Source organism: Carassius gibelio, chromosome B1, assembly GCF_023724105.1.
Source record: "Carassius gibelio isolate Cgi1373 ecotype wild population from Czech Republic chromosome B1, carGib1.2-hapl.c, whole genome shotgun sequence".
NCBI classification, from domain to species: Eukaryota; Metazoa; Chordata; class Actinopteri; order Cypriniformes; family Cyprinidae; genus Carassius; species Carassius gibelio.
In genome coordinates this window covers 6,302,440-6,320,645 of record NC_068396.1, presented here as the reverse complement: position 1 = coordinate 6,320,645, position 18,206 = coordinate 6,302,440, and the positions used below count along the sequence as shown (strand labels likewise).

General features: G+C 35.4%; 1 protein-coding gene across 2 annotated transcripts in view; it reads right to left on the bottom strand.

Moving 5' to 3' along the window:
* erbb4a (erb-b2 receptor tyrosine kinase 4a) overlaps positions 1 to 18,206 on the bottom strand; it is a 142,225-nt gene that overhangs the window by 24,812 nt on the left and 99,207 nt on the right. For both annotated transcript variants that reach the window (XM_052544869.1, XM_052544870.1), the window contains exons 4-15: positions 17,861 to 17,995; positions 17,315 to 17,380; positions 15,538 to 15,656; positions 15,179 to 15,320; positions 14,864 to 14,977; positions 13,017 to 13,143; positions 12,820 to 12,893; positions 11,101 to 11,191; positions 5,270 to 5,469; positions 2,903 to 3,035; positions 1,702 to 1,795; positions 489 to 643 (exon numbers count right to left, since the gene is read on the bottom strand). In XM_052544869.1, the coding sequence (XP_052400829.1) occupies positions 489 to 643; positions 1,702 to 1,795; positions 2,903 to 3,035; positions 5,270 to 5,469; positions 11,101 to 11,191; positions 12,820 to 12,893; positions 13,017 to 13,143; positions 14,864 to 14,977; positions 15,179 to 15,320; positions 15,538 to 15,656; positions 17,315 to 17,380; positions 17,861 to 17,995 (1,450 nt within the window). The remainder of the gene's footprint in view (positions 1 to 488; positions 644 to 1,701; positions 1,796 to 2,902; positions 3,036 to 5,269; positions 5,470 to 11,100; positions 11,192 to 12,819; positions 12,894 to 13,016; positions 13,144 to 14,863; positions 14,978 to 15,178; positions 15,321 to 15,537; positions 15,657 to 17,314; positions 17,381 to 17,860; positions 17,996 to 18,206) is intronic.

Here is an 18,206-nt window from a genome sequence, read left to right as displayed (position 1 = left end):
ATTTTTTTGTAAGATTTGCCCATCCAGGTAAAAAAAATATATATAAATAAATAAAAGAAAAGTGTTGAGCGGAGAATAATAAATAAAGGCATGAAATGTGATTATTACAAATTAAACACTCAATACATGTTAATAATTGTGCATATTACTTAGTTTAGGCCATTCATTTAACCCCTATGCATTTCAGTGTTCAATTTTAACAGTCCAATAAACAATCTTATCACTGATGGATCATCACACAAGTCCAGCGCAAAATCTAGGTCCTGCAGCAAAACTATTCAAGAACCATTGATCTAGGAATTCAGGAACTAGTTTTTCTGCTCTCAAATCCCCCAGGTTCATGCGTCTAACTGAATGCGGTAACCACAATGGCTTTACCCACATGGTCAATTAGGTTAGTGCTCTAGGCATATTGTGCTTGATGTAGTTGAAGGAAGGAAAGAAGCTTACAAATAGATGTAAGTGCAAACACAAGCAAACAGTCATACCCCTGGGTGCAGTTGGGGTGGCAGGGATGGCACTCGTTGTTGGTCTCAGCATATTTGAAGATGAAGCTGTTTGCTCCCTGCAGACCATCAGGGCATTTCTCCACACAGTTGGGACCATCTTTGAGATGCAAGCACTTCACACAGTGATCTGGACCCTGTAATGGGAGAAGAGAGAAAGATTTAAGATTAAGAAATTAAAAGTGTCTCAATAGACTGAAGCATTGTTTTAAATGGGGAAAGGAATCATTTAATGAAATGTGTAATATCATTTTCCTAACACCTAACACATTCAACCACAAAAACAAAATATTTTGAAGTTATAAATGATTTTCTGGTCTTTAGATACTCAGACCCAACCCCGAACCCCCCATGTATATACTGTATAACATGATCTTTCATTAATTACTCTAATATGCCGGATACAAATAAAAAAAAAAAAAGGTATTATTACCATATTATTATAGTATTATATTGAAAACAGTGGTTCTGCATAATATTTTTATGGAAATTATATATATTTATTTATAGTTTTTTGTTGTTGTTGTTGTTTTACTAAGTATTCAAATGAAACTATTTTGTAACATGTAAAAGTTGTTTATGCATCCTTGCAGAATAAATAAACATACATCTCAAAATTTAGCAAAAAAAAAAAAAAATGTAATTTATGTAATTAAACATGTTTTATTGTCCAACAAACAAAAATATAAAGCTCATTTGGAAAAGCAAGTAAAAGCACTCATCTTTAAAATAAATAAATAAAGTAAACATTCATATAATTTCGATATTAATATCAGAGATGCAGAACAATTGGAACATGTTATGCACCATGGTTTAATTATTTGTTTAAAGGGATTTATCCCAATGTAAGTATAACATACATATTAAATGCAAGCACCACTTATAAACAACCTCTTTGCATCAATAACATGCAACTGCGTAATACAGCATGGTTAGCCAAGCCTTGCATCATCTAATACGGTTTGACAATACGTTCTGAATGAGGCTACAGACAGGATTTAAATTTGAGACTGTAAGTGGATAGTTTAATTTGTTTCTTATCAACACCACTCTGTTTCATGCTATATGCAGACTGGAGCTATGATGAGATGATGGCGCTTTTTCTGTTGTTTGACGTCAAGGTTGTGAAGTCTTAATACAAGCAAAAACAAAATCCAGTAACTAATATAGTCTCAGATGGCCTGTAGGCTCGTACCGGACCATGGCACGTCAAACTTTTCTCTCCAGCTTTTTCACACTGGCTGTCACACTCAACACAAACTGAGCCATTGGTGTACTCTCGAACATCCCTAGAACAGACAGAGATCAATGTGTTATGAGCCAATTATTGTATACTGTGGTACATTCTACAAAAACATGTATATAGCGAAATGCACTGTTTGACAAATATACACAGTTTGCATAACACTGAAGGCCTTTATACTCTGTGACCAGGGGCTGCTGTGATTAAATCCAAATCTAGGTCAACTAACTAAACAGACATACTAGAAAAGCAATACAAGTGGAAACAGCTTAAGGAGCTGTCAGTACTACTCTCAGTTGTTTCTGCTGTCGATAGTTTCATTGAGAGTATTCAAAAAGAGTTTCCAAAGAGCGAAGAAAGAAAGCTTATTGAGTCCTGTAACAAACATCTAAGATGTAATGAAATCTAAACTCCAGTGAATGAGTGCCAACGTTATGATGACTCAAAAATAATAATAATAATAATACTAATAATAATAATAATAATAATAATAATAATAAACATTTAAAAAAAAGTTACATAACTGTACAGTATATATAATGTTTTCATCTGATTTTCTGATATTTGTAATCCTGAATTAAACATTTTCTGAATTAAAAGCATTTTTATATTTATTTGGAGAACATCTTTCTTTTATTTTTATTTTATTTTATTATCTGACATTAGAGGTTAATTGAATAATAAAATGAATAATTTTTTTATTAATTAATAATTAAAATTTGCCATGGATACAAGCTATATTTTCATCACACAAGTAGTTCTTAAATTCTTAACTCAATCTTAAATGCCACAAACACATTTGCAAACAAAAGCCTAGCATTGGACATTTTGCCCGTTCCTTTCAAAGCCTGTATCCATGTCTCCATTTTATTTTAATTTTTATTTCGGCCTGCCAGAAAAGCAAGGGAGTCTGTCTATTCCTTTGAGTTATAAATAGCATTAAAAGCATTTTGATCCCTTGATCTTGATAGTCTGATCATACTGCAGATATATCTTTGGAGCCAGTGGCCCATCTGAACAAATCTGCATTTGAAAAACATATTCATATTGCACATCAGCAATTATTTATTTATTAAAAATAAGAACTTTGAAGAAAAAAAAATAGTTCTTTACATGAGCACAGATGATTTGTTTGCACTAATACAATACTCACCCATAATATAAGTTACAGGACTTGACACATGTCTTTCCTCGGCTGAAGTATTTGCACGAGAGACATTGGTCTGGACCGGGACCCCAGCATCCTTCCTCCGAACACAACGGATCACAAACCATCTGCTCTTTAGCTGGAAAAAATACACAGACACAGATGCACATGAACAGAAACAAAGAAAACACTGCAATTAGTTCATTCATTTGGAACTCCAACCCATAAATATGGCTGTGAATTGTTGATGTTCATGAAATATTTATTACACAAATTCCCTTCAGAAAGCTTGTCATGTTTCTTGACATGCTTTAAAAGGGTACTATTTTAGCTGTAAGTTACAATAGTTATTACTTTATTTATATTACTAATAATTAAAACCATTAATTATTGACAGGTAATGTTTTTGTAAGAAGTAAATAGTGCATTTGTTGAAGTGAATTAAAGTTGAATGAAATGTTCATGTTTTAAAAGATGACATTTAGAGAGCAGAGACCACATCAGTCAATTAATCAATCATGTTCAAAAGTTATTGTTCAAAAATATAAGTATATTTAATTAATTTAATAATTATATTTGTCTTCAAGCTTAATTTGTGCATAAATAAATGTGCTATACATCGAATTACTGAAGGTGGATTGTTTAAATGCCATGTCAGTAATTTATAAATAATCAAATATCGTTCAGCCTTATCATCAGGTTATCATTTTGTTATTACTTGTGTGTCAGTGTCACTGTACCTTAGATACAGTCTACATTTCAAATTCCCCAGCCATATAAGACATAGATCCTTGCTCCTCAATAGAGTTTGTAAAAGCATTGTTCTTTATGGATAAACAGACTGTGGGCATCTGTCTGGGCTGTTGGTCAGTTGTGTAGATCAGTCCGCTTTGATCGATGAAGTGGAAAAGAGGCTAATGAATGAGTCGGCTAACAGAGCCATTGATCCCTCACGTTACAGACTGATTATCACACTAATTACATCCAGCTTGGCGGTGTGCACTGGAAATGGCTCGCCGTCTGTTAACATCTTCATTAGCCGCACAAGTTTAACTTTCACAAGTTACATCTTACTGCAGTGGCCTAATTCCAGTTTTACTTTGAGGATAGACTTAATTTATGGCATAGACATTTGTCCCAATATTAAAACTTAATGAGTCTGTATATGATAAATATTATATATACTGTATATTATATATATTTAAAAAATATATATTTTTGCACTACAGCAGGAAATATATATATATATATATATATATATATATATATATATATATATATATATGCTTATCAATGCTGCATTTACTTGATGAAAAATATATTAATATTGTGAAAAGTATTACAATTTACAATAACTGTTTTCCATTTAATGTATTTTAAAATATAATTTATTCTTGTGATGGCAAAGCTGAATTTTCAGCATCATTACTCCAGTTGTCAGTGTCACATGATCCTTCTGATTTGCTGCTCAAGAAACATTTCTTATTATTATTTAACCGTTGTACTGTTTATCTGTTTTTATTTTGTTGCATAAAAAATTTCCAAAGAACAGCATTTGAAATAGATTTTTTTTGTTACATTATAAATGTCTTTACTGTCATTTTTGATCAATGTAATGCATCCTTGAGGAATAAAAGTATTAATTCCTTCAAAAAAATGTAAATATAAATACTGATCCAAAACAGTATAGTGTATATCAATTACATTTACTATACTGTATGTGATCCATATAAGTCCTATCTAAAGAATGTGTCTACTGTATGATAACTCACATAACACATATATGTTAAGTCAATATTCACCCAAATTCAATATTAAATATATAAAATAAGTTGTAATAATTTTTTTTAAATTATATATTAAATTATATATGATGTTATTAGTTTAACTCTAATAAATATACTATAACATAATAAGAATTTGTTCTTATTATCACCTTAAGAATCACCTGTTTTAAAATGAACTGCAGTTTTTGGAGCAAAACACATGGGTGGGGGGGGGGTGAAAAAGTATGGCAATAATGAATAACACTACAAATGTAATATTGTATTTCCTTGTGGCTTGAGCAGAACAGTGTATGATTCTTTGTTCCCTTGTATCAGTATCAAATTTACTAAGACATCGTAACATGCAATTTCATTTGTTGTACTTCTTGTAGTAACTAAATTACAGAAACTGATCCTCAAATTTCTGTCTAATTAAAGTCTATTTAAAAACTCACACGTCTGATATGGAAGATTTTCAAGCAAATGTATCTCTATAGGCTGCCAAGTTGTTTTATGCTTGCATCAAACATGACATCTTATTTAGAGGAAATCACAGTTACTGAACAGATGGAAGTGTGGATGAGAGCTGAGATTGAACGACACTCACTACACTCTCTGGGGTCCCTGTTGTTCTTGATCAGAGCTCTCTGGGTGCTGGTGCGGAACAGACTGGTCCAGTTCACCGTGTTGTAGAAGCAGAGCTGGCTGTTGTTGGTCATGTAGACGTTACCAGCGCTGATCTCTTTCAGAGACTGGAACTTGAGCGAAGAAATCCAGCGCTGCTTCAGGATCAGCAGAGAAATACCACTGAGAAAACAGAGACCCAGACAGCTAATTCAGCTTCACTTTTCTGCACATTAATGCATGATATAATTGTATGAAGCCCCTATTCATAATACATTAAAAGGGTATTCTTGAGGCATTTTAATGAATGCATAATGCATTATAAAAAAAAAAACTTATAATATGTTGTATCATCTCAAGAATATTCATAAGAACAGTTTTAATATATTATAATATTTACTTATTTGTGGTTATAGCTTTTAAGAGTATGATGATTCATAACACAATGAACACATTGCATCAACTTTTGCAATGGATTATACTTCTCATAGTTATAATGTATTATAAGTCTTTACACAGCTGTTGATAAGTAACTCTGCAACTACATGTCAACTAGCATTCATTGGAGTATTAGTATGTCTGCTACTGTAAAAACTTTCTTTTGATGGTCAACCAACAGATAAACTGACTATACTTCAGCTTATTCTACCATGCTAGATTCTACCATTCTTGAGCATACTGATACTCTAATGAGAGTTAAATGGCATGTAGTTGCAAAGTTGTTTATAGTCGATTGATTAAGGGGATCATCAAAATAAAATGTAACCATATAAAACACTGCATTTTTTTTTTTTTTTTCAGTTGGAGTACTAAGCTCGCATCAATTAATTAAAATTAGCTCCACAGGAAAGACTCAAATAATACTCAACATATAACCACTCACACCCTTTAGTAAGATACTGCGCAGATCTTAAATAAACAATGTCGAGATATGATTCAGTCCATTATACTGTAAATTAAGTAGATTTAAAATGGTGTTCATTTTGTGTTATAAATAATCATACTCTTAAACGTATAACCACAAATACGTAAGTATTATGATGTATTATAATTGATGTTGTTGATTATTCATGGGTTGAAATAACATATAAGATTTTTTTTTAATAATGCATTATGCATTCATGTATTATAATGCATGCATGTATTATAAATACAGGCTTCATAGAAAGTGTTACTGAAGATTTCTCTGATAAATGACAACAGCGCTACAGGAACTATTTTAAGTGTCACATCCAAAGGGGGTGAACATTTTCACTTGGATCTAATATGAAACAAGGGAATTCTTAGAAGTAGTTAATGAGGACATTTCTGAATATATTACTGAAAGAATATTTAAATCATTTAAAGTATGAGCAAAAGAGTATAAGCATGAGACAGGGAAAGTACACTTGGGACAACAACATACGTTTGCCAATCCTCTGAAAGTACAAAGACCTATTGGATTTCACTAAACTAGTCCAGCAGTGAATTTTGGACATTTTGGAAAACAGGCTTTACTCATGGGATTCATCAATCCACCATCACTTAGTTCAGTCACAAAACTGTGAGACAATGTTCTGAATGAATTTTCGAACATTTAATTAAACATATCAAACACTTCTATTATTATTATTGTTTTTGTTGTTGTTGCCATTTTTGTTACCGTTGCTGTTGTTAATATTATAACAAATTTAATAACAATTATTAAAATAATAGTATTAGTATTAGTAATAGCACATAATTTAATTAATAATCCTTTAACATGATGATAAATAATAATAATAATAATAATAAACAATAATAATAATAATAATATCAAATTTAATTACAAAATATCATATAAATAACATCAGCAATTACAGCAATACTAATAATATAACAATTAATTAACTGAAATTATAAAAATAATATTAAAAAAGAGAAAATGTTTTGAACATTTATTAAATAATGAATTATATTAAGTGGTCTTAACTACTATTTTCCTACATTAAAAAAAAATAAAATAAACACACACACACATAAATATATATATTTGTGGACTTATGTACATATTGTATAGCAAAACACTTTTTCTGCTATTGAAGGGGGATTCAGGTAAGGTTAGGGGCAGGTTTGACGGCATGGGTAGGTTTAAGGGTGGGTTAAGGTGTAAGGGATGGGTCAACAGTGTAATTATAAAAGGAATTAGAGAAAAATTTCAATTAAAAAAATGTGCAATGAAGAACATTAATGTACACAATAAGTGCATTGTATTAAATGTAGTATTGTCACTGTACCAAAATTTCACTATTCGGTACCAATACCAGTGAAAATCCACAGTTCTCTGTACCAGTTTCGGTACCAAAGCAAAACATATAAATATGTAAAAAAAAAAAAAAAAAAAATTCTTTATAATTATTTACAATTATGTTTAAAGTTTTTCCTACAAGTAATATAATTAGGAAAAACTGTAAACAAGTTTCACCAAATTTAATTTGTCTTTTAATTAATTAAATGTAAACACATTTTTTGTTAAATAAAGGTGTTACCGTTTCGCTGCCGGAAGGAACACGGAGCCGAGGAATACACAAAATAAGGCTTTATTATCTTCAACACAGGGAATATCCAACATGAAACTCAGAGGAAGACACACGTTTGAAGTAAGTAGCAATGAGACCCGACAAAACAGAATTGAAAGGACAAGGCTTATGTACAAGGGGTAATTGGGGAAACACAGGTGGATGGCATGACTAAATTAACAGGGACATGGAACACATGGGGAATAGAATAGACACACCTGGGAACTAATCAAACCAAATACGGGAGACAGAAACTGCGTCACAGGGGCAAAAACACACTAAATGAGTCCAGGTATGTCACAGTACTCCCCCCTCCCAGTAGGTGCATCCTCGCACTGTAGAAACAACAGAGTGAGGCGTGGGTGGGTACTTGGGAGGAGGTTCCGGTGGAGGACAGACTCCCAGGAGGGGGCCAGCAGACAGGGACCACGGAGGAAGGAGCCAGGGAGGAGACGATGGAGGGAGGAGCCATGGAGGAGACAGGAGCAGGAGGAGCCAGATGGTCCACCAGAGACCAGCCAGGACAGAGATCCATGGTGGAGTCGACGGTGGGAGGAGCCATGGTGAAGGGGCCGACGACACCAGGGGGCCTACAGGCGGAGACTGCACCGATGGGTGAGGAGCCCAAGATGGAGCAGCACAGCCGCAGAGCCAGGGTGACGTCGAGGATCCGGAGGGCCTAGGTGGAGCAGAAGGCTCAGGCGACCAAGGCGGAGGCGGGGTCCTGGAAGACCACTGTGGAGCCAGAGCAACTAAGGATGGAGGTGGAACCAGAGGGAAGGAGGAGCCTTACAGAGCCGGAGGGGTGGAGTGATGAGGTGGAACCAGAGGAGTGGAGTCCCGAGGCGGCGGATGGTCAACGACTGACCAAGGTGGAGCCGGAGTGACGAGGGAGCCCGGTGGAGCAGGTGGGATGCCAGGCCACGGTGGAGACGAGGGAGCTAAGAGCCAAATGCGGAGCTGCTGGGTTGAAGGACCTAGGAGGAGTCCAGGGCTCGGAGGCTGGAGGCGGAGACAGGGCCTTAACGCGCCACGGCGGAGCTGGAGACTGGCAGTCCAGCGGCGAACCATCGCGCCCAGATGGCGCGGACTGAGGGTGAGCTGCGAGACTGACTGGCACCAGCAGGGATGACGAGGAACTGGCTGGTCTAGGAGGAGGAGAGAGAGGAAGGATGGGAGGAAGGACAGGAGGATCAGGGCTGGACGGAACCAGCGGAGAAACAGGAAACTCAGGGCTGGGCGGAACCAGCGGAGAAACAGAAAATTCATAGCTGGACGGAACCAGCGGAAATGGAGCAGAGGAAATGACTGGAGGAGGTAGGATACTGAGAGGGTATACAGGGGAATCAGGGCTGGACGGAACCAGCGGAGAAACAGGAAAATTAGGGATTACCTCCATAGACCAGTCCATCAGATCCAGCAGTTGCTCCATATTACCCGAGACCAGATATAGCGCACCCTCAGTCGCAGGAGTGTGGGCAGGACTTTCCTCCACGCCCTCGATCTCCACGAGGACTCCCATGATGCACGGTGTAGCCGGCTCGCACACCTGGTCAGTCGCGCCTTCGAGATCCTGCTCCTTGTCACTGGATGGCTCGGCCTCTGCGGCGGGCTGTGGCTCTGTGTGCCGGGATGGTGGCTGGCTGGTCTCTGGGTCGGGAGTGGGACTCGAATGCGGCGAATTCCTCCCGAGGACCATCTTCGGGCGACAAAACTCTGCACTTGGAGTTCAGGCTGGTGTTATAGAAGGTGCAGAGCGCGTAGTCCGGGTAGCTGGTGGCATTCGCTAGCAGAAGAAACTGTCTGGTATGCTCCTCGAGAGAATGTCCTTCCTGCTCCAGCATGAGGAGGAGGAATTCGGGGCTATAGAGGGGATCCATCGACACTAACTACGGAAAGAAAAGACTGTGGAAAAAATATGCTGTGAGGGAAAATATGCTATTTTTAACTTTTTTGGGTCGGTCTTTTGTTACAGTTTCGCTGCCGGAAGGAACACGGAGCCGAGGAATACACGAAATAAGGCTTTATTATCTTCAACACAGGGAATATCCAACCTTAAAATTTAGAGGAAGACACACGTTTGAAGTAAGTAGCAAGTAGACCCGACAAAACAGAACTGAAAGGACAAGGCTTATGTACAAGGGATAATTGGGGAAACACAGGTAGATGGCATGACTAAATTAACAGGGACATGGAACACATGGGGAATAGAATAGACACACCTGGGAACTAATCAAACCAAACACGGAAAGACAGAAACTGGGTCATGGGGGCAAAAACACACTTAATGAGTCCAGGTATGTAACAAAAGGGGATTTGCTATTAAAATTAAAACATGTAAGAAATATTATGTGATTTATTTCTTAAAAATTTTATAAATTTTTTCAACAGTAGTAGCAGTATCACATACTAAATAATAGTAATATGCCATTGTGTAAAAATGTACTTATTTTGACAGGTTGCCGTGAATACCTTTAAACTGACACTGGTTTTACTCAAACAAAATGGTAAAATGCTTGTGAAATGACTCAGATCAGTTCTGGTGATGTTGTTTATGAATTTATGTCCTCATAAACGGCAGATGCTGACATTACTGCAAGTGTCACGCGCTTCAGTCTATGTAGTAAACAGACCATTTCTTTAATTCACACAGAGACGTGCAGAACATGCAGGATTCATATTCCAACCAACGTTTGCAGCTTAACATTTACAGATACTGGTCTATATGGAGATATGATTTGATTAATTTATGCAAACTTTGACAAAATTCCTTATTAAAATATTAATATTTATTCCATATTAAAATGTAAGTTTAATTTTCATGACTAGATTTTGAGATTCCGTCCGCGTTTTCTGCTTCGCGTAAATCAAAGCGATGTATGCATCAAGAACCGGGCTGACCGGGTCCTCGGTACCATCGGTACTTAAAGAAACCTTGTACCGTCACATTTTCATTTTTTTAGTACCGACTTGGTACCGAAGTATCCCGTCTCTTTACACAACACTAATTAAATTATTAATTTAAATGTAAGTACATAGTAGTAAAGGCCACTTAATATAAAGTGGGGCGATATTTTAATTGACTGTTTTCAATAGCTATAAGTTGTGTAAAATCATAAGCATCATGTTCATTCTTTACTCCTTATTAGGATTTATCAACATTAAAACCAAATGGATGAACAAATGATTGAATGTACACAACTGTTGTGAATCTGGTGATGATGATGATGATGATGATGATATGATGACTTTCAGCTAAAATTTTGTGATAATTTACCTATAAAGAGAGCGTCCTCCAATGGTGGCAAGGTTCGAGAAAACGCCAAGATCTGTCATGTTTTCCGGCCAAGACTGAATGTTCAAGAAACCTATAAAAAAGGAACAAATTAAAAATTACCATAATACCCTGAGAATGAAACAAATAAACAAGTTTGTTACTATGACAGCAGACATCGGCTCAGGATATTGCCACAGGTCCATTGAGTGCAATATTATTTACAGCCAGTCAGACAGTATAAAACGACCCCATTACATTGAAATGGAAGTATATTAAGGGAAATGATTGCGCTAATTAAAAGAACGCATTCCATTACCACAGAGTATCATTTCTTCAGATGCACATTGTTTTAATTAGCAGTTTGTTGTCTTGTATTGGGTGAAATTTGTCTAAACTGAGAGTACACCAATGGCGCACAAGAGAACAGCTTCTGAGTTTCATTTAGAAAACGTTGCCTTGTTGCTTCGCTCCATTAGCTATTTGGCACAGTCATAAGAATAAGTTGAAAGTGACAAAATGCTTTTAGCATGAGTCATAGTTCATTCCTTAGAGGCTTTATAAACAAATAAATATTGTGTACCGGATAAAGATAAGGATTCATGACAGAGAATCCCAACTCAAACGATAACATTTAAAGGGATAGTTCACCCCAAAATGTAAATTTGATGTTTATCTGCTTACACCCAGGGCATCCAAGATGTAGGTGACTTTGTTTCTTCACTAGAACACAAATGGATCTTTTTAACACAGACCGTTGCAGAATGTCAGTCTTATAATGGATGTGAATGGGAATTATGGATTAAACCTACAATAATAAAAAAAAAAAAAAAAAAAAAAAACATACTGAAACAAATCCAAATTAAACCCTGCGGCTTGTGACGATACATTGATTTGTAAAGACAAAATAGGATCAGTCTGTGCATGAAACTGAACCGTATTTATATAGTTATTTATTTTTACCTCTGATTCACACAATGTCTGAACTGTTAGAACTCACCTGAGAGCATTCTCAGCAGCACGCACATGAGGTTTCTTCTTCTTCATGCTTTATGGCGGATCACAGACTTATAAGTGCATTACTGCCACCTATCGCTCAAACTGACCATTGACACTCTATGAATAATCTCAATTAGGAGTGTCAATGGTCCATTTGAGAGATAGGTGGTGGTAATGCACTTACTGTAGAAGTCATCAATCCGCCAAATATTAAAGCTAGAAGAAGACATTTCAAATGCCTGCTGCTGAGAATGCGATCAGGAGGACGCGTTTAGGAGAGTTCTAATAGTTCAGACACTACGTGAAATCAAAGATAAAAAAAATTAAAAAACGTTATAAATACTGTTCAGATTCTTGCACAGGCGAATCGTTTTGTATCTTTACACAAATGTATCGTCATGAGCTTCAGGGTTTAATTTGTTTTAATTTGTGTATATATTTATTTATTTTAGTTTTATTGTATGTTTTAGCTGTGATTCCCATTCACCTCCATCATAAGACTGACAGACTGCAACGGATTATATAAAAAAAAAATATTTGTTTGTGTTCTGCTGAAGAAACAAAGTCACCTACATCTTGGATGCCCTTGGGGTAAACATCACATTTTCATTTTTGTGTGTACTATCCCTTTAATGTATGAAGAAATAAAGAAAGTTGATGGTTTTATGCAAGACTACACAGGTTTAATGGGCTGTCTTGTGACGGATGCTGACTGTCGCTCACCTGTGATCTCTCTGACTGTGCGGAATACATTTAGCCGATCAGGGTCCAGAGCTTTTATGCCATGAAACATGTCCCTGTTATATATAAAACACAAAACAGGCCAGAAAAACAGTTATAAAAGATAGACCATGTATAGGATATATATGCTAGCCAAAGCTTAGTATATATAGGCTAACAGATAAATAGATTGGACTCACCCTTTAATGCCTGTGATGAGGAAGATGAGGTTCCCATTGATTTTGGTGCAATTGACAAACTTCTCAATGTTGCTGGAATCTACAGTTTGAGCCGTTTGAAGACTGCCAGTACCTATACCATCACACACTGAACACCACAAACAACCAATTCATCATTTATACAACGAAACCTTTTTTGTCAAACCTTTGTTGTATAATTCTCAAAGGTTATTCTCAGGTGTTGTTAATGTTGACTAAAACTAAAAACTATTACAATTTAAATTAATTGAAATAAAATCTAAGATAAATATTACAATACAAAATTGTTGCATTGGAAATGAACTAAAGTAGAAACTGGCTGCAAATTGAAACTGCAATTTCAGACTCAAACAACCCAAAACAAACTGGCTGGAAGGATTTTACTTTCTTTAATTTTCAGCTTTTCTCAGCTGGCAGACATGTCAGAAACTAATTCCAAAAAAAAAAAAAAAAAAAGCTAAAAAATGTAACAATTTCATCCGATGTCCCCTTTAACAGATTCTCAAAGACATGTTTTAACAGCTTTATCATATTTCACTGAAGAAAGAGAGTTATTCAGACATCAAGCGAGTCAATTTCCCCCTCATTTTGAGCCTAATTATGATCAAATGCGAGGTATATTGAAAATAACTAATATGACCCAGTTTGGTGCCTTGGCCCATTATCACTTCTGCTTATTTTGTGGTCATCCCTCATTAATCTGTATTGAGAAACAACAAACTTTTGTTGCAATCATGACAGAGGAGACCAATAATGTGCTACACTATACAATTTTAAATGCACTGCAGGTATATGATTCCTCTGCTTCTTAAACCATCTGAAACTAGCAAGAATTTTCATGGCTGGTTAGTGCTGGTTTGGCTGGTTTATGAATAGACTAAAATGGTATTTCTGGATGATCAAGGTAGTCTTTTGTTGGTTAACATGAAGTCTGTTCGAGACACCAGAACACCAGCATCCAATGCTAATGACCAGCATCCACAACACAAAATATGCTGGTCTTTTCATTTCAGAGACAGACTAAGAAGCGCAGATGGAACTAATGAAAGGAAAATTAATGGAGGAAAGCATAATGCTTAATTTGGTGGACGAAGGAATAAAAGTCCTGCCTTTTATTTAAATAGTCAACTTGCTTTTTTGATCATCTTTGTTTACTCTCAAATTTGATATATGCATTAGCTGGATCAGCCTGAAAAATACACATTTCATTTTTTTTTTTTTTTTTTTTTTTTTTGCAGTACATATCCTTTGAAAAGATCAATCAATCATTTTATATTCAGGAAGGATGCATTAAGTTGATCAGAAGTAACAGTAAAGACAATTATAATGTTACAAAAGCTTTCTATTTCAAATAACCGATGAACTTTTTATTCATCAAAGAATCCTGATTTTTTTTTTTTTACTGTATCACAGTTTTCACAAACAAATGAATATACATATACTGTATATTTAAAATGTAATAATAATTGACAATATTTCACTTTTGCTGTTTTTTTTTTATTTTATTTATTTATTTATTATATTTTTTATATATATATATATATCAAATAAATGCAGCCTTTGTCAGTATATCATACTTCTTTCAACCACATTAAAAATCCTGAATGAGTGCACATTATATAGTATTATTTGCACTAAAAAGGAAAATGTACCATTACCTGCATGGCTGAAAAGTGAAAAAAACACAAATGTCAGGGCATGACAAAACCTCTCCAGGCCCCAAAAATACCCTTAGACTCCAGAGGGTTAAAGGGACTTTCTGGATCTATATATCATCGTCACGCTAAAGTAAATAAAATAACTGAACAACCTTTGTGAAAATCACTGACCTTTAGGACAGATGTCAGTGCATGGGATGCACATCTTGATGTGATTTTCCTCCACCTCCATCTTGTTGCTCGGACAGGCTCTGACACAAGAACTGTGATCCACCACAAAGTTATCTGAGATCCAGATAGCAGAATATTTGAGTATTAATGAGACAGCTGTGCAATGATAGTCTGAGGTGAGGAAAGAACATTTGGAATGTTCGGAATTTGGAAACTGGAATTTGATTCTAACAATCCTTTTTTTAAGAGTAGTGACAATCAGAAAGTGATTGTTTGTTAAAATAGTCATCTCGTTTTCCAAGAAACCTTACTTACGTGGGCATTTCTTGACACAGAAAGCTCCATAGGTGTATTTGGCGTTGGGATTGTGCTCGAGCTGGAAGGTTGTTGGATTGTAGACGAATGGTTGAGGACATTGTGTCACACAGGCCCCGCTGTCATTAAAGTTGGTACAAGCCTGAGAACAATAAAAAAAATTAAAAAAAAACAGGCATGTAAGTATGTGGTCAATCAACAAAACATGACTATAATAGAGAAACACTTCTGCAGAGTTTCAGTGTTTTCAACACACATTACAGTACAACATCACCATAAAACTACTTAAAAAAAATTAAGCAAGCAGGCATTAGTCAATACCTCTAGTACATTTAAAGTTAAACAAGATGTTGACATACAAAGCAGTCTGTGTCTTTGGGTCCGAAACATCCTCCTGCACATTCACGGTGACAGCAGTTACTGACGTACGGACCAAAACAGCGTCCATCACACTGCTCTGCACACACCGTCTTTGTCACTGTATGATTATGAACATAGATGGAGACAGAAACAGAGAGGGGGAAAAGTTTATGTAAAAAAAGGAATAATCATTTTTCTATTCCAAGTCGCAATGCATACTGTATGTGCTATGAATTCTTTATTTTCCCTCAAATAATGGCAATTCCTGATTCAACATACAAAACAATGATTCATTTTAATAAAAATCTCATGTGCGCACAGACAAAATAAAAATTAAATATATTTGACAAATACATTCCTGAAAATACTGGAAAATATATATTTAAATAATGACATAAACTAATGTGCATTATCCATTGCTATAAATAAATAAATAAATCTTTGTAGATGTTGGAACTGACACAATTTGGCAAGGTGGATATGATTTTGGCCGATGATGATAATCTCAAAATAGCCAAATATGTGCAATTAACAGTTTCTAGAAGATAATGTCATGCTTGAGTTAGAGGTTTGGTTGATATACGGCTTCACAGCCTAAATATAAATGTACTCTTTCGACAGCTAAATTAGTTAAGTGAAGCAGTGTGCAAAAGCAAAACAGACACTGTCAAATAACAAGTTTGTCACTCTGTCTCATCAGACAGTAGACTCCATGACTTGAAATACTTCATGCCGTCTCCAGCGGTCTAAAATGTCTCATGGAGTTAAAGTGCATCGATCTGACGCCCAGAGCTCAAGAAGAGATTATGATCACTGTCTCTCTCTGTCCTTCTTTCTTTCACTCTTTTATTTTGCTCTAATTACCACCCACACTATGGGCCGTATCACCAGCAGGTTACAGACAGTAGAGATACACTGATAACCCTCCTACCAGTTCATTATCTCTGCTACCGACCCAGAGGCTCAAACTGACAATACCAGACAGCAGACTTTTGCCTTTTATTAGAAATGGTGTCAGAAATGAAAATCACTAACTTCAAAAGCACATCAAGAAACAAAGAAAAAGAAAGAAAAAATAATAAATGTTGTATACGAACAAATACGAAAATATGCCTGGAACAACTATCAGATAAGCATATTATACAATTAGCATTCAAAAGTGCTTCTAATGTTCAAAATATTATTATTTGATACTTTGATCAAGTGTGATCTCGGTTGTTTTTTCTAGTTCAAAAAAAAAAAAAAAAAAGGTGACTTGTTTTTGAGTCTGTTTGACGCACAAAGCCAGTGTATACAATGCGTTCATATCTTTTATTATGATACTTTTAATTTTATTTCCCCCTAAATTCTATTTTTACATTTTAAGAAAACATAAGATGAAGTTTAAAAGAAAGCTATTACAGAGCTTAAAACTGGAATAGACAATAATAAAGTTAAGGTATATTGTATACGAAGAATGATGAATTAAAATAAATAAATAAATAAATCTGTCATCATTTACTCACCCTCATGTCATTCCAAAAAAATTATGAGTTGTTTTCTTATGTTGCACATAAAATAAGATATTTTAAAACTGCTGGTAATCAAACAGTTGGTGATTGGCAGTGACTTGGAAGTCAATGGCAACCACCAACTGTTTGATTACCAGCAAGCTTCAAAATATCTTCTTTTATGTTCAACATAAGAAAGCAACTAATACATGTTTGAAGCGACATGAGGGTGAGTAAATGATAACAGAATTTGAATTTTTAGGTGAACTATCCCTTTAAAACTCACAGCTTTGGCACTGGTCTTCCTGGTGACCCCAGCAGCGTCCATTACAAGATCTGTGACATCGTCTGCCTGCGGAAAGAAGCCAGAATAATCAAGCATGACATTGTGTGCTCAATATATTAACAGAACTGAAATGATCCATTCAAATGTATGAACAAAGATCACTTAGATTTAGTTCAGATCCTACATGTGGATTTGTATTTGGCTGTAACATTTATACCACATCTCGTATTCACTCAGCCTTCTACTGTTCTACTGACAGGCAGTTTCTTTCTTTTCTTTTCTTGTTCTGCACAGAGTAGTTCCCTATTGTAGATGTAATGGCTTTTGAATTGAGTTTGAAGAACCTGGCTTAGCATTCAAAGGATAAATGAATGGAACATTAACCATTAGTTCCAAAAAAGTTTTGTTTTAATGATTTGGCAAAAAGGCCATGAGATTTATCAAATATGTTCTGATGTGAAGAACAGTATTCCACATAATTTACAAATAAATGAAGACCAACAGGGTAATTAAAAACCGGTCAAATCTGCTTAATGAAGTACTCACATAAGTTGCCACTGTTGTTGGAAGGAACCACCAGAAGTTCAGAACGTGGGTTCTTGATGATGTCGTTCCAGTGGATGGTGTCAGCGTGACACAATAACTTGTTCTGATCCACATACACACCTCCATTCAGGATTTCTGGTTCAAAACATCACAATATTAGCTTGTTAAAATAAGAATATTAGCTGAAGGATCAACACTCAAATACATTGACTCCAAAATATATTTGGGAATATAAGTATTATGCATGTACTTGTGCTGATATAAATATATATATATATATATATATATATATATATATATATATAGATCCTAGATAACACTGGCATAAACACTACCATATGTGTAC